Genomic DNA, 23,202 nt, shown 5'->3' on the forward strand with positions numbered 1-23,202 from the left:
CAGTTTGTTTTTGCTTTTCAGTGGCTTGGACTACTGCTGCTTTTCATAGAGCCCCATGTTTGTTGTTGTTATTGTAAATTTTAACTCATTTATACTCAAAGCACCCATGTCTTAGGTGTAGAACTCAGGGAGTTTTACACACATACACCCCTTCAATTATTACCAGCCCATGGTACAGAGTGCTTCTAGCCTTCCAGAAAAGTCCTGCCATGTCCCTTTTGAGTGAGTACTCCCACCGTCTAACCTTGTACCGGCTTTACATGTTCAAATACTCTTGAACTCCATATAAATGAAACCGTTCACTACACACTCTTGCTTCTGTCTTCCACTCTACATTATGTCAATGAGATTTGTTCCTCTTGTCAAGTGTTACCAGTAATTAATTCTTTTTTGGTGCTTTCTACCTCTAATTTTTGATGAATGCAAAGTAAGCTTTGCTTTTTGTCACATTGTCCAGTATTATGTGGCAACTGGAATTCATACAAGTCTTTAGAAAACTATTTCAAAATTTTTGAAATTCAAACCTTCAGGAAAGTTGTAAAACTATTACCGCATACTCTTCACCCAGATTCCCCAGTTGTCAGTTTCACCACATTTGCATTTTTATTTTCTCTCTCTCCATGTATATACATTTTTATCTGAAACATTTGAGAGTAAGTTGCAAACCAGTTATCCCTTTACCCTTAAGTTGTTACTCAGCAGTGAAGTTTATCTTTTACATAACCATAGTACAATGATCAATCAGGAAACTTACATTGATACATAGTTTTAGCTGAGCTGCCTTTTACACTTTAGGAATTACCACTAATGTCCTTCCTGGAATACAAAAGCGACCAAATGCTTTCCTTTCTAGGGTCCAATCTGTGATCATACGTTGTATTTAATTGTCAAGTCTCTTTAAAGACTCTAAAGGCCCATATAATTAAAGTCAGGAAAGACTGACCGCAGGAGGACAGGGTGGCAGTGGATGAGGCGGTCGGATGGCATCACCAGGTCAGTGGACATGACTTGGAGCAAACTCAAGGAGGTAGAGAAGAACAGGGAAGCCTGGCATGCTGCAGTCCATGGGGTTGCAAAGGGTCAGGCACAACTGAGCAACTGAACAGAAACAGTCTGGGACAATTCCTCAGGCTCTCTTATTTTTGATGGGAATACTCCAGGAGTAGTAGAATACTTTCTCAATATGTCACGTCAGATGGCACATGATGTCTATTTCTACTGTAACAGGTGATATTAACCTTAAATATTTCATAGGGAGTTACTTAGGCCAAGTATATCTATTTCCCCTTATACTTGAACATCCATTGATGATTCTTGCCTGAAACAGGTATTACTGTGATGATTGCCAAATGATAATTTCAGTTAGAACAATGAATTAGAGCTTTTCTCCTCACTTATTGATGTCATATAGTCTCATAAATTCTTATTTTATCCTATGGACTGTAATCTATAACTTCCTTATTTACTCTGTCCCAGATTTGGCCAGTGGGGGTACTTCCTTACTCTGGCACAACAAATGGAATCAACATTTCTACAAGGAACATAGGTTCCTTTAAATGAAGAAGGGCACTTAGAAACCAGAATCTGGGCACTGAATGTGCTTATTGCTACTGAAATGTCATCACTTCTGGATTCTTTTAGCAGACAGAACAGGAAGTCTATGTCCACATATTTAGTGTATTTAGGTATGTGTTATATGCATGTTTAGCAATGTTTCATGTAAACAATTTTGTGTATTACACACACATATATACACATAAACACATAATAAAACCTTGATGTCGTACTTAATAACTCCAGTTTGAGTCCAGTGCCACAGGGTTCTTTGCCTACCCCATTTTTTCCAACAGTGAAAAACCTGGCTCTTATTGTCCTCAATATATTTGCTTATTTACTCATTCTTAAAATATATATAGTTTTGAAATTATTCATTAAAGTTCAGGATTTGTTCTTTTTGTTTTTAACTTGAGGGTATATAGTCAAAATACTATGTTCAAAGGTTTTGTTGTTGTTGTTCAGTCACGTCCAACTCTGCGACCGCATGAACTGCAGCACACCAGGCTTCCCTGTTCTTCATTATCTCCCTGAGTCTACTCAGACTCATGTGCATTGAGTCAGTGATGCCATCCAACCATCTCATCTCTGTCACCCTCTTCTCCTCTTGCCCTCAATCTTTCCCACCATCAGGGTCTTTTCAAATGAGTCAGTTCTTCACCTGAGGTGGCCAAAGTTATTGGAGCTTTAGCTTCAGCACCAGTTCTTCCAGTGAATATTCAGGGTTGATTTCCTTTAGATTTGACCGGTTTGATCTCCTTGCTGTCCAAGGGACCTCAACAGTCATCTCCAGCACCAAAGTTCGAAAGCATCAATTCCTCGGCTTTCAGCCTTCCTTATGGTCCAACTCTCACATCCATACACGACTACTGGAAAAGCCTTAGCTTTAACTAAATGGACCTTAGTCGGCAGTGATGTCTCTGCTTTTTGATTCACTGTCTAGGTTTGTCATATCTTTTCTTCCAAGGAGGAAGCATCTTTTAGTTTTGTGGCTGCAGTCACTATCTGCAGTGATTTTGGAGCCCAAAAAAATGAAGTCTGACACTGTTTCCACTGTTTATCTATTTGCCATGAAGTGATGGGACTGGATGCCTTTATCTTCATTTTTTGAATGTCGAGTTTTAAGCCAACTTTTTCACTCTCCTCTTTCACCTTCATTAAGAGGCTCTTTAGTTCCTCTTCATTTTGTGCCATTAAAGTGGTATCATCTGCATATCTGAGGTTATTGATATTTCTCCCAGCAATCTTGTTTCCAGCTTGTGCTTCATCCAGCCCTGCATTTCATATGATGTACTCTGCATACAGTTAAATAAGCAGGGTGACAATATACAGCCTTGATGTACTCCTTTCCCTATTTTGAACCAGTCCATTGTTCCACGTACAATTCTTACTGTTGTTTCTTAACTTGCATACAAGTTTCTCAGGAGACAGTTAAGGTGGTCTGATATTCCCATCTCTTCAAGAATATTCCACAGTTTGTTGTGATCCACACAGTTAAAGGATTCAGCATGGTCAATGAAGCAGAAGTAAATGTTTTGTTGGAATTGTCTTGCTTTTCCTGTGATCCAGCGAATGTTGACAATTTGATTTCTGGTTACTTTGCCTTTTCTAAATCCAACTTGTACATCTGGAATTTCTCGGTTCGTGTACTACTGAAGCCAAGCTTGAAGGATTTTTAGCCTAATCTTGATAGGATGTGAAATGAGTGCAATTGTACATGATTTGAACATTCTTCGGCATTTCCTTTCTTAGGGATTGAAATGAAAACTGACCTTTTCCAATCCTATGGCCACTGCTGAGTTTTCCAAATTTGCTGGCATATTGAGTGCTGCACTTTCCCTTACCAGTTATGAGTGTGTTGTTCATCTGAAATAATTAGGTTTTGTCCATCCTTGTTGAATTTATTTACTCTTTCCAGCATGTGAACCATTAATGTGGTCTAAAGTCAAAACTGTACCGAGTTTTGCCCGTCTCCGTTCCTTCCCCTCTGTTGACACCCACCTGTCTGGGCAGCCAGTTTGTTTCTGATTTACTCATGCCCTGTTCCTCTGTGCAAAGAGAGCAGCTTTATGTAGGCTTTATCTTCCCTTTTTATTTCTTGGACAAATGTGGCATAGCACAGATAGTCTTTTATAGTTTCCTTTTTTTTTATTTTAACCTGGAAATCACTTCATCTAGTTTAGAGAGATCTTCCTAATTCACAGCAACAGAGGATTCTGATGTATGGGTTCTCATACATTCTCCTCTGTCTGGGTATTTAGATTATTTCCAGTATTTTGCAATTATGTACAGTGCTACAAAGTGTATTTTGCATGTATGTGTGTTTCCTTATTATTGATGTATTATCCTGAATAATTCCTACAGTACAATTGCTGAGTCAAAGTAAACTAGCACTGTATCATAGCGCTCATTTCTGTCACCTCACCAATAAAATGTATTATTTTAAGAAATTTTTGCTGGATTGATAGATAAGAAATGGTATCTCAGTGTAGTCTTAATTTCTATTTTTGTAATAATGAGTGAGTTTTAGCATGTTTTCATAGGTGTATTTACTTGCATGGGTATATAGAGAAACTGACGCATGTTTTCTAGTAGTGTTTGTATGGTTTCACATTTTACATTTAGAGACTTGATCTCGATTGAAGTTTATTCTTGTGTATAGGGTGAGGTATAAATCTAATTTTACCTTTTCCAAATAACTAGCCAGTTGTCCCAGCATCGTTTATTTAAAAGTCAGTCTTGATAGCAGATTTAATATAAGATCTTTATCATATATCAAATTTTCATATATGCTTGAGTCTGTTTCTGGATTTTCCATTCTATTCGATTGGCCTGCTTTTCTGCACATCGGTGCCATACTTTTAATTTTAGAGGTTTCACAGTTACGTTTTATCTGGTAGCGCTCTTCTCCCACCACAGCTTTGCTTTCTCAGCATTTTTTCTGTCCTTTCATGTCTGTTTTTCCCTATGAACGTCTCGTCTAGCTCAAAAAAAAAGTTTGTTGGCATTTTTATTAGGAGTACATTGAATTTATAAATTAACTTAGGGAGCACAGATATCTATCTTCTCACTAAAGAACTAATCACAGCTTATAAATGACAAACTTTGTAAACGTTAATAATGTCAACATTCTAAATTGTAGCTATTATTATAAAATTAGCTATTGGTGTAAAATTTTAAGTTTATATAATTTTCTTTCTCTTACAAGAATTGTTGAAAGGACTGCAATTTTGGTTGAACTTGAAAAAAGGTGTATGTGGCTCACCAGTATACTCTGCACTATACTTCGAAAAGTATGGCTTTAAATTAAGGGCTTTTACCTGCAATCTCTGAATTTGTTTACATACTTTTAAGCAGATTTACATTTTTTTTCCTTAGAGAAATTGTACAGAGATTCTTTCAGAATCTCAGAAGAGCGGGCACCAAAAATAACTATACGGATTTCCACTCTTTTTCATATTTTTGTTATTTATGGCTGTTTTATAAGGCTGGAATTAAGGCTTTGGGATTGGGATGAAAACTGACCTTTTCCAGTCCTGTGGCCACTGCTGAGTTTTGCAGATTTGCTGGCATGTTGAGTGCAGCACTTTCCCAGTGAGTATTTGTTTCTTCCATATTAAAAGCCAGGAGAGAGGAACCAGAGGGAGGACACAGGTGTGATTAGAAGCATAGGCTTCAGAGACAGAGCTGTGTTCAGGTTCTCTCTTGTCAGTCTACTTGCCTGTAGTATTGTGAGCCAGCTCCCTCATCTGTAACAGAGGAGTGCTCCTTCGTACACCTGCTTCAGAAAGGGAGTGAGTTACGTGGATAGTACTTAGCACAGTGCCTGGCATATGATAAGCATTCAGTAATGGTAACTGATATTAATAAACCTATGCTAACCTAATTTATTATCTAAGTAGTAAGAATTGTTGTTTTCTTTAGAGTTTATATGAAAGTATGGAATCTAAGCCTTCAGCCAACTCTGTTGCTCTGGAAGATGACACCTATTACACAGATTTACTTCAAATAAAGCTTGACAACTTAAAGTAAGTGTTGGGTGCTTAGAAAGACAGAGACTCTGTTCACTTGCTTGTAATAAGTGGTAGTAGTTTTGTCTTTACATTGCCAAAAGAAAGTTCCAGAAAAGAACAACAAAAATACCTCTGTGCAGCAAATGATATTTATTCAAGATATAATTATTACTGGTTATTGAAGAAAAATACTTTAAATGAATAATTAAATGTTTTTAGTTTTTTGTTTTTCTTAAAGCCTTTCAAATTAGCAAATATAAAGAACTTTAGAAAATGTTCTTATAACCTAATTTTTTTTAAGAATAAATACCATGTAATTTAAAACTTAAAGGAGTTTATTTATACATGTGTAATATGGAAAGTATGCCCCTCTTTGTCCATTTCCTTTGAAAAATGCATGAGATTTTTTTATTTGAAACTGCTATTGTTAAATCTTAATTTGCTTATTCTTTCTTTGTTACTAAAAAACACCAGGGAAATATGTTTTACTAAGAGTTAAAATATATAATATAGTAAACAATTGGTGGGCTTTCCAGGTGGGTCAGTGGTAAAGAATGTGCCTGCCAATGCAGGAGACGCAAGAAATGTGAGTTTGATCCCTGGATAGGGAAGATCCTCTGGAGAAGAAAATGGCAACCCACTCCAGTATTCCTGCCTGGGGAATCCCATGGGCAGAGGAGCCTGACAGGCACAGTCCCTGGGTACAAGAGAGTTGGACACAACTTAGCAACTAAACAAATAGTTTGTACTAAAAACTATGTATTTCATGTGCTATGTTAATATTCCTTGGTTCTCTCTCTTTTTTTTTTTTTTTTATTAATGTAGCAAAGAAAGTGAAAGCATCAAAGGTGAATTGTCCATCCAGCGGATGAAAGCACTACTTGAGAGCCAGCGGGCTCTGGATATTGAGCGGAAACTTTTTTTAAATGAAAGGCACCTCCAGCTTTCCCAAAGTGAAAATATGAAACTGAGAGCTAAATTAGATGAGCTAAGACTGAAGTATGAACCTGAAGGTATGAATGTATCATATATTTTGTCTTTTATATCATGAGAAGCTCTGAGAAATCATATCAATTTTTTTTCTTTCTACAGCTTTATGGAAACCTCATTACAAACTAATTTGTGATTTTGTATCTATATTTAATAAAATAAATGTATTGCTACAGAATTTGTAGGAAAGAGAACTGTGTATTGGATGTGCATGAATAAAATGAGTATTCTTTAACATTTGAGCCTTTTCCATTTAAGATTGCAGCATCTTATGTAATACTAAAGAGTTCAGTTTTATTGAGGCAACTGATGTTTAAGAACTATATTCAGTTCAGTTGCTCAGTCGTGTCTGACTCTTTGCAACCCCATGAATCGCAGCATGCCAGGCCTCCCTGTCCATCACCAACTCCCGGAGTTCACTCAGACTCACGTCCATCAAGTCGGTGATGCCATCCAGCCATCTCATCCTCTGTCGTCCCCTTCTCCTCCTGCCCCCAATCCCTCCCAGCATCAGAGTCTTTTCCAATGAGTCAACTCTTTGCAAGAGCTATATTAGTTAATAGTAACTGTTCATAGAAAACCTGAAATAATGGAGTCTAAGAATGTGACGGTTCTTAGGCCAAAAAAAGTTCTGTTACGTGTTCTAGGTTATAGACTTTCAGTCATTTTTGCCCCTACACCGTTCACATGCCTACAACTCTCTCTTCATCATCATTTCAGGGACAGGAGTGATTCTCAACAATAGGGGGCAGATTGTCAGCAATAATAAGGTTTCTTTATAGTTTAAAAAGGCTTCTCTTTCTCTCATCTTTTTCCCCTTCTCTGATTAATAGACTGTCCTGATTAAGAGTTATCCACTTCAAATTTCAAAGGTCTGCTGAACTAAGTAGTGCAAGCAGGAGGAAGTATAGTGAATATTGATAGTGTGGATTTCAAAGAAGCAGTGCAAGAGAAAGGAAAAATAATGATTTAAAAACAACAGTGTAGAGCAGGAACACCAGCCCCACAGTCAACTGTGGTTTCCCCAACTTAATTAATATTTTGATTCTGAAAATGAAAGAATGCTAGTTTTGGAAAACAGAAAAAGTATTAGAATGATTATTCTGTGACCGTATATCTAGACCTGCATAGGAGATGGAATGATGTTATGTTAATCCTTATAACACACTACTGAATGTTCATTCAATTAGTGCTTTTAATTCCATTTTATACATTACAAAAACATAGATCGTGTTTTAGATTAAGTGTAAAAGCATATAGCAGTTACCACAGTGCTTTCTACTTAGCTGATCAGTAAATGATTATTATTATTCAAGCTTTAAAAAAAGTAAGAAAACAATGCTCAGAGAGGTTAAGTACTTTTCCAAGGTCACTCAGCTGCTGAGTGTTGTTAGCACCAGGATTTGTACCTGGATTGCTTGACTCTTATGCACTATATCCTTCCTAATTTCCATGCTGAAACCCCATGCAACTTTTATAATAGCCCTCAGTTCAGTCAATCAGATCAGTCGCTCAGTCGTGTCCAACTCTTTGCAACCCCATGGACTGCAGCACGCCAGGCCTCCCTGTCTATCACCAACTCGTGGAGTTTACTCAAACTCGTGTCCATTGAGTCAGTGATGCCATCCAACCATCTCATCCTCTGTCATCCCCTTCTTGCGCCATCAATCTTTCTCAGCATCAGGGTCTTTTCAAATGAGTCAGTTCTTTACATCAAGTGGCCAAAGTATTGGAGTTTCAGCTTCAGCATCAGTCCTTCCAATGAATATTCAGGACTAATTTCCTTTAGGATGGACTGATTGGATCTCCTTACTGTCCAAGGGACTCTCAAGAGCCTTCTCCAACACCACAGTTCAAATGCATCAATTCTTCAGTGCTCAGCTTTCTTTATAGTCCAACTCTCACATCCGTACATGACTACTGGAAAAACCGTAGCTTTGACTAGACGGATGTTTGTTGGCAAAGTAATGTCTCTGCTTTTTAATAAGTTGTCAAGGTTTGTCATAGCTTTTCTTCCAAGGAGCAAGTATCTTTTACATGGCTACAGTCACCATCTGCGGTGATTTTGGAGCCCAAAGTCTGACACTGTTTCTACTGTTTCCCCATCTATTTGCCATGAAGTAATGGGACAAGCTGCCATGATCTTAGTTTTCTGAATGTTGAGTTTTAAGCCATTGTTTTCACTCTCCTCTTTCACTGTCATCAAGAGGCTCTTTAGCTCTCGCTTTCTGCCATAAGGGTGGTGTCATCTCCATATCTGAGGTTATTGATATTTCTCCCGGCAATCATGATTCCAGCTTGTGCTTCATCCAGCCCAGCATATCTTATGAGGTACTCTGTATATAAGTTAAATAAGCGGAGTGACAATATACAGGCTTGACATACTCCTTTTCCTATTTGGAACCAGTCTGTTGTTCCATGTCCAGTTCTAACTGCTGCTTCTTGACCTGCATACAGATTTCTCAAGAGGCTGGTCAGGTATTCCCATGTCTTTAAGAATTTTCCAGAGTTTGTTGTGATCCACACAGTCAAAGGTTTTGGCATAGTCAATAAAGCAGAAGTAGATATTTTTCTGGAATTCTCTTGCTTTTTCTTGATCCAGCAGATGTTGGCAATTTGATCTATGGTTCGTCTGCCTTTTCTAAATCCAGGTTGAACATCTGGAAGTTCATAGTTCACATACTATTGAAGCCTGGCTTGGAGAATTTTGAGCATTACTTTGCTAGCATGTGAGATGAGTGCAATTGTGTGGTAGTTTGAGCATTCTTTGCCATTGCCTTTCTTTGGGATTGAAATGAAAACTGACCTTTTCCAGTCCTGTAGCCACTGCTGAGTTTTCCAAATTTGCTGGCATATTGAGTGCAGCACTTTCACAGCATCATCTTTTAGGATTCAAAATAGCTCAACTGGAATTCCATCACCTCCACTAGCTTTGTTCATAGTGATGTTTCCTAAGGCCCACTTGACTTCTCATTCCAGGTTGTCTGGCTCTAAGTGAGTGATCACACCATTGTGATTATCTGGGTCATGAAGATCTTTTTTGTATGCCTAGAAGAGAACATTTAAGTGTTCATTCCTACAGTCAAATATATTGAGGTCCCAAGGAAAAATTTATAGGCAGATAACCTTGCAAAGATACAGTTAATGGAATCCATAAAAAAGAAAGAATTAAAGACAGTGTATTTCAGTAAGGAGATGAATAGTTTTTAAAGAAACAGGCGTGGAAAACAAAGGAAAACAAATACATTTATAGCTAGTTCTACCTTATGTTGATTGTATCTTTGACATATTGACTAAATACATTTTTTAATTGTTTTTATTCTCAGAGAAAATTGAAGTGCCTGTACTCAAAAAGAGACGTGAGGTCCTACCTGTGGATATAAGCACCCCTAATGGTGTATGTGCCACCAGTGCTGTTGGGGAAGAAGATTATAGACTATCACCACAGAAAGAGGAGGCTCAATCCTGTTCTGACGGTTCGGAAGATAACAACTTGCAGCTAGAAAAGACAGTTTCTGTAAGCACATCAGGAGTCATTCTCTCTCCTTACAAAAGTCTGACCCTGGATATTCAGCCAAGAAAGGAAAAGAAGTGTGTGAAACTTACAGGAGTTCCAGCTGACTCGGAAGCCTTAAGTGAAAGAAGCAGAAACACCCCTAACTCTCCCAGGTCAGTGTCGTCTCTCCTGCAAGGCAGCGAGCAGCCCTCTCCATCTTGTCTCTATCGCTGCATGAACTGTGCTGTCTGTTTCTTAATCTATTTTCTTAGTATTGTATGCAGTATAATTCCCCAGTTTCATCTACCTACCTTCCAATTTTCTAAAACTTTAAGAAAGACTAAGATGATTTCAAGGGGAAAAGACTCCTGAATAAGGGAATTATTTTAAACAGTAGCACTTTTCTCTGTCACAAGTCTAGTACATCTCTGAATGTTTTGTTGTTTTGAATAAATGTAGTTATTTTTTTCCTGGTTCAGGAGTGACCTGAAAGAAAAATTACCTTACCTCCTAAAAGGGCTTTCCAATTAGTCTTAAGAAATTTCAGCCTTCCAAAAAACTGTTAGGTGAAATTTTTTTATGGCTTTTGAAATTGTTTATTCTAAGCCTTCAAGCATGTGCTTTAATACCTATTCTGACATTTTAAAATATCAAAGGTATTCGTTTTCAATTTACACCCAAACTTCAAAGCCTCTAGTTTTTGCATAATTGAGTTTGTGACTAAAAGAGGAGGTGTCAGACATACATGTCTGTAGGAATTAACATTTTTTAAAAAATTAAAATAATAGAGGCCAGAAAGACGGTAAGAGAAAGTGAGTGGAAGGAACGGTAGGTCCAGTGACGGAGGTTAGGGTGGTGTAAAAGCACGTTCCTGATGTGTGTAGCAGGACCAAGGATGGGCAAAAAAGAAGCGAATGAGGAAAACGGAGAAGGCGAAAAAGGGTGATAAAGATGAAGGATGTCTTTATGCAGTGGAATGATAGTGGAGTTAAAATAAATAGATATTTTAAAAATTAACCGTATTGGTATGAAAATAGTTAGCTTGGATTGTCTGCTATGAAAGGAGGTCTTTAAGGTGCTACTAGATCTTTAAGGTACTACATCAGTCTTAATGGAGACGTACAAAATAAGACATTTTACATTTTACTAAATGTAGTATCAACAATGAAAGCATTTCAACAATATTGCAGCTTTTGTTAATTGGAGTAATGTATTACTCCATTTCTTGAATTTTTATGTAATAGCATTATAACCTATAAGTCACTTGAACTAAAAGCTTAATATTCTCAAGGAAAAGGGTACCTTTAAATGAATGCTATCTGATACACACACAGTTTCAACTAATTGTGAATTGAATTCAACAAGTTACGCTTGTGTATATGTGATTCATTGTGTATGTGTGCTTGACCATTGTATATTTCTGGAGGTGAATTTCCAGAACTGATCAATGCAAATCTTACTCTCTATGTTGTCTTCATTTCTTCTTCTGCCTTTTTTTGCTTAATAAAAATTATTCAAGCAAATGTTCAGATACTTGTTTGACTCAAATAGCATGTTGAAATTTTTTTGTCTTGCTGCTGCTACTGCTACTGCTAAGTCGCTTCAGTCGTGTCCGACTCTGTGCGACCCCATAGACGGCAGCCCACCAGGCTCCGCCATCCCTGGGATTCTCCAGGCAAGAACACTGGAGTGGGTTGCCATTTCCTTCTCCAATGCATGAAAGTGAAAAGTGAAAGTGAAGTCGCTCAGTCATGTCCGACTCTTAGCGACCCCATGGACTGCAGCCCACCAGGCTCCTCCGTCCGTGGGATTTTCCAGGCAAGGGTACTGGAGTGGGGTGCCATCGCCTTCTCCTTAAACAAAAACAAAATAACAAAACATTTCTGTGTGTGTGTGTGTGTGTGTGTGTGTGTGTGTGTGTGTGTGAGTCCATCTGCTAACTTCAGATGTTTCCAGCCTTTTGTCCTCTGCATGATTATCCTATGATAATATTATAATAATAAACATGGCTTCTATTAGGAGATTCACTGTTGCATGCTTTATAAATTTAATTGATGCTCTTGCTATAAAATATCTGTATAGGCCCTTTAAAATATTTCTTCATTGTTTATTTTTTCTTAAACTATTATTTTGCTAGTTGAAATTCGAGTTTTTTAATGGGATATTTAGATATCCATGCAGCCCAGGTTTCCTTGTTAGTTTTTATCTTGCATTTGCTTTTGTTGAGTCATGTTAACATTAATACAGTGCTCTAGCATTAAACATTTTTTGTTAGATATGTTTATCATGATAGGTATCATTATATTTTAATTCTTTATTCTAGACTTTGCCATGACTTTTTATCAGCCTTAAAGATATTTCTTTAGACATTTGAAAAATTAAGCCTACTGATAGAAAATATTTTTAGCAAGGCAGTGATTTAGTTTTTTTTAATTGTATTGGAGTCAACTGTAATTTTTCTTCTTAAATACCTTAAAAAAAATCACCTTGTCTCATTAAGAGATCCATTATACTATAGGATTATTTCTTCTTTAATTTTTCCTGACCACATTTGAATTCAGAATGGATGCTTTAATGCCTGTAGGTTAGCTGCTGAATCAAGGCTTCAAAGAGAAGTTAAACAAGGGAAAGAAACTGCAAGCAAACTGGAAAAAGCAGCTTGTAAGAAATCATACCCTACTGTGTATGTGTCCTCCAAGTCAACTCCAGAGACCCAGTGCCCTCAGCAGTAAGAAATCATACCCTACTGTGTATGTGTCCTCCAAGTCAACTCCAGAGACCCAGTGCCCTCAGCAGTAAAGACTTTTCCTTTATGAAAATAAGGTACCACTTGCCCCAAAGATTGCTCTGAAGCTTAAAGATTGTCTTTATCTGAGGATACCTTCTTGCAGCCTATTTTCCTTCTACTCATTGTGCCAGGAACTGATATTTTCATGCTTTGACCAAACATTTAAAATGTGATTGTGATTCTAACCAGGAGAGTTCCTTAAGTGATGAACTGTGAATCACAGTGAATAGACTATTAACTGAAGGAAAGTGTTATTATAAATCTGTTGGATGCATTGTATATAGATTATTAAAGTACCTTCAGAGCCATATATACTTGAAAAGAGAATACATTATTATATTTTCCAACATTTTTATGAATATAGTTTTTCACTATGTTGTGAAAATAGAAAACTTTGTTTAAAAATATATTGTAACTAGATTTTGTCAGTGTTTAAAGCAGGTATGTTCATCTTTGTATTCATCTACATGATTTAAGTTTTGTTTCAATTACATGAAAAATACAATTTTGAAATTTAAAATAAAGCTGCTATAATTTATCTCCTTTTTGTTTTTTTATTCTACATAGATTATAGTGTGTTATCAAAGATAATAAAAGAACAAAAATGAAATCAGGGATTCTTAATTCCCTGGTACATATAATTTGTGTGTGTGTGTGTGTATATATATATATATATATATATATATATATATGCACACACACATAATATATATTTTCAATTCTAAACTTTCCAAATAAAGGCTTTTTTCCTGTAAGTGATTATATCTGTAACTTAATTTCATGTATACATTCGATGGTGTATTAGTCGAGAGAAGAGAGATTTATTTTAAGGAATTGCGTTTTGCAAATGAGGCTGACAAGTCCAGAACCTACAAAGCAGCCTCTCAGGCAGTAGACCCAAAGAAGAGCTGATGTCACAGTTAAGTCCAAAAGCTGTCTGCTGCAAAAGTTGCCATTTTTCAGGGCAGGTTAGCCTTTTTTTTAAATCCAGGGCTTCAACTAATTACATGCATAGGCCCACCCACATTCTGGAGGGAAATCTGCTTTACTCAGAGGCCACAGATTTAAGTGTTAATCTTATCCAAAAACACACACAGAAAGGTCTAGAATGATGTTTGACAACATTTCTAGGCTTCAACCAAATTAACACATCCTTAACCATTACGTTGGGTTAATTAGATAAGTCTATTGAAATATATTGTGTGCTTCCCTGGTAGCTCAGACGGTAAAGTGTCTGCCTACAATGCGGGAGACCCGGGTTCAATCCCTGGGTCAGGAAATGAATCCCCTGGAAAATGACATGGCAACCCACTCCAGTATTCATGCCTGGAAAATCCCATCGACTGAGGAGCCTGGTGGGCTACAGTCCATGGGGTCACATTGAAATATATTAGGTAAAAGGAAATTGCCTCTCCCTTCTAAATAAATCAAATAATAAACTAATTTTAATTAGTCACAAAAAGTATACTCTAAAGAAGCTACAAGTTTCATATTAAATAATACTTCTTATAAAAAGTAGCTGGAGGCACTAGAAAACAAATGATTTTAACCTGAGGATAATAATGAATGACCACCATATTCCTTGCATATTACAGAATATAGATCATTTCCTTCCAACACTGAGTTTTTGTCATGAGTTAGGTGCTAGTGGTATAAGAATAAGCCTTCAGAGCTCACAGTTTAATAGACCCATATAGATGAATAGTGGTAGTTGGTGATATTACTAGTAATCATATCTAACATTTGAATATATCTAATGTGCCAAGCACTTGTTAAAACCCTTTCACATATTACCACATTTAACCTTTCCAACATCTCTGCGAGCTAGATATTATACCATACTGATGCTCATTTTACAGATGAGGAAATCAAGGTATCAAAGAGGTTATTTGTCCAAAGTCACAGTTTAGTTCAGTCGCTCAGTCGAGTCCGACTCTGCAACTCCAAGAACCGCAGCACGCCATGCCTCCCTGTCCATCACCAACTCCTGGAGCCCACCCAAACCCATGTCCATTGAGTCAGTGATGCCATCCAACCATCTCATCCTCTGTCATCCCCTTCTTCTTCTGCCCTCAATCTTTCCCAGCATCAGGGTCTTTTCAAATGAGTCAGCTCTTCACATCAGGTGGCCAAAGTATTGGAGTTTCAGCTTCAGCACCAGTCCTTCCAATGAACATTCAGGACTGATTTCCTTTAGCATGGACTGGTTGGATCTCCTTGCAGTCCAAGGGACTCTCAAGAGTCTTCTCCAACACCATAGTTCAAAACCATCAATTATTTGGCGCTCCAAGGTTACAAGTGTTAGTAAATAATGAGACAAGAGTTGTAGACATTAAGTGTGTATAGAGTGCTATAGGAACCAAGAAGGAAAACAACAAACTGACTTGGGGCTTTTTTAATTTTCATCATTTCTAAACTGAGATGGCTTCAGAGGTTTCCTAAGCCACAGAGAATAGCATTACAAGTGGAAGAAATAGCTGTTCATCCAATAAATGTATGAAACATCTTTAATTCAGCAAACTGAAGACTGAAACAGCTGGGTATATAGGGCTTGTGAAGAAAACTATAACAGTAAACAGGATCTGAAGAGATGGCTAGGAGCAAAACCATGAAGAGTGCAAGTTAGGGAATCTGTTTTACAAACAAAGATTTGTAAACAAAATGAGCAAGTGTGTTTGAAAGTTGAAGAATAGAGTTGACAAGAGAACCTTATCCATCCAGCTTCTGTCTTAATCACCCACGGAGACTGAAACAATTCTGCTGAGTCTTGAGTCTTTTAGGAAAATGTTTTGAAAAATCGGCATACTAAATGACAAGAAAACTGAATAATCGATAGAAGCAAAGCAATTACTGAACAAATTTAAAGGGTTGAATGCTCAATTTATTTTCTGTAAAAATACTCTAGGGGCATAATGGAAAACAAATTTAGAAAAAGATAAGAATGGAGGCTGAAAAAAGCTAGTTTGGCCATTCTGTAGACCAGGTAGGAAATACAAGTGTGAACAGTGGAAATGCAGAGTGATGGTTGGAGTTGCGATATAATTTAAAGAAGCAAAGTAGTGAAGAGTTGCTGGCAAAATAGGATGTGGTTCTCTGGGAGAAAGGAATATATCTGCTACATGTGGATTAGTTGTGCTGGTAAGAGAAAATAGGGGTGGAAGGTATTTCAATTTTGATGAACACTTTTATTCAGTTCCCTGTGCGGTGTCCAACTTGGAGTCAAGGGAAGTGTTTGTGTATGTTTGCATGATCGAAAATAATGTTTTCCAAACCATTTTTATATAGAAAATGTGAAACTAAGATAACTATTAATAATAGGCACTTTTTTCCTCATCATTAGTCAAAGGTGGCTTGAGGGTCAGATGTTATAAAGCCTTGATTTATCGTTTTCACTGATTAGACATAATAAGCCCTGTGAATGGGCCTAGAACAAAGATGACAAAGTAAGTATGCTTTCTTGCCTCGAATAAAGTATCAGTGTATGTATGCATGCTAAGTTGCTTCAGTAGTGTCTGATTCTGCCACCCTATGGACTGTAGCCCACCAGGCTCTGTCCATGGGATTCTCCAGGCAAGAATACTGGAGTGGGTTGCCATGCCCTCCTTCAGGGGATCTTCCTGGCCCAGGGATCAAACCTGCTTCTGTCTCCTGCATTGGCAGGTGTATTCTTTACCACTAGCTCCACCAGGGAGCTCCTAAGGTATCGGAAGGGTGCTAATGTTTATTGAGCTGCTAGGTAATTGGCCTGTGTTACGTCTCTCAATACTACCTAGTTTAGCATAATAGTTACTATTGTAGCATCTGTTATTAAACTGCTTGAGTTGAAATCTAAACTTATCCACATAAATGGATAGGCTTTAGCAAGTTTATGATTCAAAAAATGGTTTGTTTAGGTAATCCTTTAATTTTTTTTTATAATTATTTAAAATATGTGGGGACTTCCCTGGTGACTCAGTGATAAATAACCTACCTGCCAATGCAAAAGACAGAGAAGCCTGGCAGGCTACATTTCATGGGGTCACAAAGAGTTGGACACAACTTAGTGACTGAACAACAACAACTCTGGCTTCCCAGGTGGCGCTAGTCATAAAGAACCTGCCTGCAAATGCAGAAGACGTAAGAGATGTGGCTTTGATCCCAGTGTCACGAAGATCCCCTGGAGGAGGGCATGGCAACCCATTCCAGTATTCTTGCCTGGGAAATCCCATGGACAGAGGTTCCTAGCGGGCTACAGTCCATGGGAGCACAAAAGAATTGGATACAACTTAGTGACTAATGGACTTCCCTCATGGCTCAGAGGGTAAAGTGTCTGCAATGCAGGAGACCTAGGTTCTTCCCCTGGGTCAGGAAGATCCCCTGGAGAAGGAAATGGCAACCCACTCCAGTACTATTGCCTGGAAAATCCCATGGATGGAGGAGCCTGGTAGGCTACAATCCATGGGGTCACAAAGAGTCAGACACAACTGAGTGACTTCACTTTCACTTTTCACTTTCATGCATTGGAGAAGGAAATGGCAACCCACTCCAGTATTCTTGCCTGGAGAATCTGAGGGATGGGGGAGCTTAGTGGGCTGCCTTCTATGGGGTCGCACAGAGTCGGACAGGACTAAAGTGACTTAGCAGCAGCAGCAGCAGCTTCTATAACTGTTACCTCCTCCCACCAGGAACCATTTAAATTTCATGGTTTATTTCTCTCTCTCTCTCTCTTTTTTTTGTGTGTGTGTATTTCTACATAGCAGATGTAGATAGTAGGTAGATAGAATCTCCATTCTTTTTCTTAGATAAAATAGTGGGTGACATCAGAGAAGACTTGTGGATAGGAAACAATAAAAGCCTGTCCCTCTACAAAATCTGACAATAAACTGGCAAGGATAGTCAGAACCAAATTTATATTCTGAGAAAAAAATCAAGGATTCACAGCAATAAAGTGAACAATTAAGAAAAATCAGCTGAATCTGGGCATTCCAGGAAATCTCCGATGAAACACCAGGTGATCACTAAGCTAATGGAATGAAGATTTCAGTAGCTAAACACAGCAAAGAACACAGACCTTACAAAATCAGTTTAGAAAAATCATTTAAAAAGTTGGACCAATGACTACAACAAGGAGCAACAACCAACTAGGGAGGGAGGAGAATCAGGTTTCCAGCATGGTCACAGTATAGGTCTGTGTCCATGAGGTATCCCAGGCAAGAATACTGGAGTGGTTTGCCACTTTTTTCTACAGGGGATCTTCCTGACTCAGGAAGTGGGTCAAAGAGATCAACTTCCAACAAAAATCACAAGACATGGAAGAAATAAGAATATGACCCATACATAGGAAAAATGAAATTAGTGACCATCCAGGAGGAAGCTCAGACATTGGACTTGCTAGATAAAAACTTATATCAACAATTTAAAATATGCTCAAAGAACTAATGAAAGGCATGCACAAAGATCTAAAGGACCGGCAATGCCAAATAGAAACTACCAACAAAGAGAGAAAATTATTTAAAGTATGTGTGTGTTAAGTCACTTCAGTCATGTGTGACTCTGGGCAGCCCTATGGACTGTAATCAGGCTCCTCAGTCCATGGGATTCTCCAGGCAAGAATCCTGGAATGGGTTGCTGTGCCCTCCAGGGGATCTTCCCAACCCAGGGATTGACCCTTCATTTCTTTTGTCTCTTCCGTTGACAGGCAGATTCTTTATCACTAATGCCGTCTGGGAAGCCAAAGTTGTTGTTCAGTCGCTGAGTCCGACTCTTTGACTCCTTGGACTGTAGCCCACCAGACTCCTCTGTCCATGAGGATTTCCAGGCAAGAAAACTGGAGTGGGTTACTATTTCTTTCTCCAGGGGATCTTCCTGGATCAAGAATCGAACCTGTGTCTCCTGCAGTGGCAGGCAGATTCTTTACCCACTGAGCTACCAGGAAAGCCTTAAAAGGAGCCAGATAAAACCTCTGGAGTTGAAGAGTATAATAATGAATGAGAAACTAGAGAGATTCAACAGCAAATTTGGCCAATTAAGATTATTTAGGCTAACGAAAAGAATGAAAAAATATGAACAGAGCTTAAGAGACCTACCGACACTATAAAATATAGCAACATACGCATAATAGGAATCCCAAAAAGAGGATAGAGAAAGGGACAAGAGCATATTTGAGAAAAAGAAAGACATTGCAGTCGAATATCCTTGATGGTTGTTGCTGTTGTTGTTTAGTTGCTAAGTTGTATCTGACTCTTTTGGGACCCTATAGTCTGTAGCCTGCCAAATCCCTCTGTCCATGGGATTTCCCAGGCAAGAATACTGGAGTGGGTTGCCATTTCCTTTTCCAGGGGATCTTCTCGACCCAGGGATCAAACCCACATCTCCTTCATTGGCAGGCAGATTCTTTACCACTGAGCCATAAAGGAAGCCATCCTTGATGGACATAGATGCAAAAATCCTCAACAAAATACTAACTAGTCAAATTCAATACATTATAAGGGTCATATAAAATGATTAAGTTGGATTTATTCCAGGGATGGGGATAGTTCAGCATCTACAAATCAGTCAGTGTACTATACTACATTAATGAAATGAAGGATGAAAATTATATGATCATCTCAATAGATGCTAAGAAAACAAAAATAAGCAAGTGGAACTATATTACATTAAAAAACTTCTACACAGCAAATGTAACCATCAACAAAATGAAAAGGCAACCTACTGAAGGAGGGAAAATATTTGCAAATCAGATGTCTGATAAGGCACTGATATCCAAAACATATTAAGAAATCATACAATGACAAAAAAGAAAGCAATCTGATTAAAAAACAGAAGACCTGAACAGACATTTTCCTAAGGAAGACATACAGATGGCTGCTATGTTATTACACTTAACAACATCATCTCGACATGTGAGCTCTTTCCAGTTCCCTTCTTCCCCAGGAGTTCCCTTGCTATCACCTTCTAGATGGTGGCCCCTGACCTGTAGCCTCTGGATAGTCTTATGCTGTGAGGAACTTTCTCAGGCAGTCCTGTCCAGGTGCCATGCAGTAAAGCTTACTGTGTGTTACTGCCTTTCATGGGCTTATCTTTTTCTACTTTAGCCTCCAAATTCCCAAGATCCCTTATAAGATGAATTTACATATCAAGACATTATATAATAGGAAAAGTGTCAATCTATCAAGATGGGAGAACAATGAACAAATAGGCACCTAACAAGACAGCCTCAAAACATCTAAAGCAAAAAACCTGAATTTTGAAATTTGCCTGTGGATTCCATACAATCTCAGTGAAAATTCAAGCAGGCTTATTGTGGAAATTTAAAATGTGATTCTAAAATTTATATGGAAATGCAATGAACTGATACAACCAGAGAAACTTAAAATGAAGAATAAAGTTGGACAACATGTACTACCTGATTTTGAGAATTACTATAAAATTGTGTCAGTCTGCTTGTGGGCAGGGCTGGAGGTCAGTGGGTCCTGGGGCTGGTGCATGTCCACTAGGGGGCACAACTGGGTTCCAGGGTCTCTGGCTACTGGGCCCTGGGGTCCCGGGCTAGTGCCTGCACATCAGGTTTTGGGGCCAAGTTCTGGATTCTCTGGTGGACAGGTCTTGGTGTGGCCATAGGCTCAGGGGCTCTTAAGGCAGCCTGCCTTCTGCCCAGCTAGTTGCTTGGCTTGAGATATCACAGTACTGCTGAGGATAAGCTAGTGGGTGGGGCTGGGTCCCAGTGCTAATGAGGTAGAGGGAAGACTCCAAAATGGCAGCCAGCATTGACTGAGCAGCTGAACTGAAGTGAATATTATGGTGCTTTTGTGGTGTACAGTGTCTGTACACCACAGACTACTACCATGGACATTCTACCAGTGTCCATCTGGTAGAATGTGTTCCCCAAAATGGCTGCCTCCAGTATCTATGTCCCCAGGTGAGCTCCAATTACCTCCTGTCTGTCCAGGAGGCCCTCGAAGATCAGCAGTGGAGTCTGACTCAGGCTCCTTTCAGATTACTGCTTCTGCCCTGGGTCCTAGAGCATGTGAGACTTTCTGTGCACCCTTTAGGAGTGGAGTCTGTTTCCCACAGCCTACTGGGTCTCTCAGAAGTAAGTCCCACTGGCCTTCAAGGCAAAAGAATTCTGCAGTCTTTTGTTCCCAGTCAAGGACCTCTGGGCCGGGGAGCCTAATGTGGGTCTCAGACCCATTCTTCCTTGGGGAGAATGTCTGCAATTGTAATTATTCTCCCTGTTTGTGCATTGTCGTCCCAGATATGGGTTGTGAGTCTACCTGTACACTGCCCATTCTACCTGTCTTGTTGTGGTTCCTTCTTTATATCTTTAGTGGTAGAAGATCTTTTCTGGAAGATTCTGGTCTTTCTTATCAATGGTTGCCCTGTAAATGTTGTCATTTTGGTGTGTCCATGAGAGGAAGTGTGTTCAGGGTCTTCCTACTCTGTCATGTTATCAAGCTCCCCATTATTAAAAAGGAGATGGACTCCTTTTGCAGACTGGAAAATGAGTGGAAAAGAAACAAATGGGAAAACATTGGGGCTTCAAAGACAAAAGCACCATAATATTCAGTTCAGTTCAGTTGCTCAGTCATGTCCTACTCTTTGTAACCCCATGGACTGCAGCAGGCCAGGCCTCCCTGTCCATCGCCAACTGCCGGAGTTTACTCAAACTCATGTCCATTAAGTCAGTGATGCCATCCAACCATCTTGTTCTCTGTCATCCCCTTCTCCTCCCGCCTTCAATTTTTCCCAGCATCAGGGTCTTTTCGAATGAGTCAGTTCTTCCCATCAGGTGGCCAAAGTATTGGAGTTTCAGCTTCAGCAACAGTTCTTCCAATGAGTATTCAGGACTGATTTCCTTTAGGATGGACTGGTTGGATCTCCTTGCAGTCCAAGGGACTCTCAAGAGTCTTCCCCAACACCACAGTTCAAAAGCATCAGTTCTTCGGTGCTCAGCTTTCTTTATAGTCCAACTCTCACATCCATACATGACTACTGGGAAAACCATAGCTTTGATTAGATGGACCTTTGTTGGCAAAGTAATGTCTCTGCTTTTTACTATGCTGTCTAGATTGGTCATAACTTTTCTTCCAAGGAGCAATCGTCTTTTAATTTCAAGCCTATAATCACCATCTGCAGTGATTTTGGAGCCCCCAAAAATAAAGTCTGTCACTGTTTCCACTGTTTCCCCATCTATTTCCCATGAAGTGGTAGGACCAGATGCCATGATCTTAGTTTTCTGAATGTTGAGTTTTAAGCCAACTTTTTCACTTTTCTCTTTCACTTTCATCAAGAGGCTCTTTAGTTCTTCTTCACTTGCTGCCATAAGGGTGGTGTCATCTGCGTATCTGAGATTATCGGGATTTCTTCAAGCAATCTTGATTCCAGCTTGTGCTTCATCCAGCCCAGCGTTTCCCATGATGTACTCTGCATATGAGTTAAATAAGCAGGGTGACAATATACGGCCTTGAGGTACTCCTTTTCCTATTTGGAACCAGTCTGTTGTTCCATGTCCAGTTCTAACTGTTGCTTCTTGACTTGCATACAGATTTCTCAAGAGGCAGGTAAGGTGGTCTGGTATTCCCATGTCTTTAAGAATTTTCCAGAGTTTGTTGTGGTCCCCACAGTCAAAGGCTTTGGCATAGTCCATAAAGCAGAAGTAGACATTTTTCTGAAACTCTCTTGCTTTTTCAATGATCCAATGGATGTTGGCAATTTGATTTCTGGTTCCTCTGCCTTTTCTACATTCAGGTTGAACAACTTGAACAACAATAATATTATTGGACTCAGAACTTCCTCCCAATTCCTCCATCACTGAGAACAAAAATTCTTTATGAAAGACTATACTTCACTGCACTGACAGAAGGGGGCACCCTTTGACTAGAACTTTGTAAAAGTACTCCAGAATTTTGATGACATAGACTAAAGCTGTAAAAATCTATTATGTGAAGGAAATGAAACAAGATCACTTCATGAACTTCATGTTCTCCCCCTCTCAAAAGCCATTTGAAGGAGAAGCAAAGTATAACACAACACTTGAAACTAAGAAAACTGATCTAGAACAGACTATTAGGGTTTTAAAATAGAGAAAAATTCTTCAGAACTCAAGCAGAAAATATCAAATAACTTACAGTGATAAGATAATACTTTCCCAAAACAGCATTCAGAAAAAAAATTTTAAGGAAAAAAAGTGTGTGAACTAAGTGTTTTATTTTCATTGAATCTATCCTTGAGGCATCAAGACCAAAGGAAAACAGTTTAAAGCATGCTAAAATTTAGTGATTTTTGTGCCTATGAACCCTCCTTGAGGATCATCCAACAAAAGATGAGTGGGGAAACTTTTGCAAAAGGACTAAAGGACTGAACAAATAACAATGTGTTGTGGA

At 38.7% G+C, this 23,202-nt stretch overlaps 1 protein-coding gene across 5 annotated transcripts in view; it reads left to right on the forward strand.

Moving 5' to 3' along the window:
- The window catches only part of SPDL1 (spindle apparatus coiled-coil protein 1), a 32,511-nt gene extending 19,726 nt beyond the window's left edge, over positions 1-12,785 (forward strand). For 4 of the 5 annotated variants that reach the window (XM_061393175.1, XM_061393174.1, XM_061393172.1 and 1 more), the window contains exons 9-11: positions 5,479-5,582; positions 6,393-6,580; positions 9,884-12,620. In XM_061393175.1, coding sequence (XP_061249159.1) covers positions 5,479-5,582; positions 6,393-6,580; positions 9,884-10,425 — 834 coding nt within the window. In that variant the 3' untranslated portion in view covers positions 10,426-12,620. The other variant, XM_061393176.1, reaches the window with a different exon arrangement.
- Positions 12,786-23,202: the final 10,417 nt, after the last annotated feature.

This window comes from Bos javanicus, chromosome 20 (genome assembly GCF_032452875.1).
Source record: "Bos javanicus breed banteng chromosome 20, ARS-OSU_banteng_1.0, whole genome shotgun sequence".
Taxonomy (NCBI): Eukaryota; Metazoa; Chordata; class Mammalia; order Artiodactyla; family Bovidae; genus Bos; species Bos javanicus.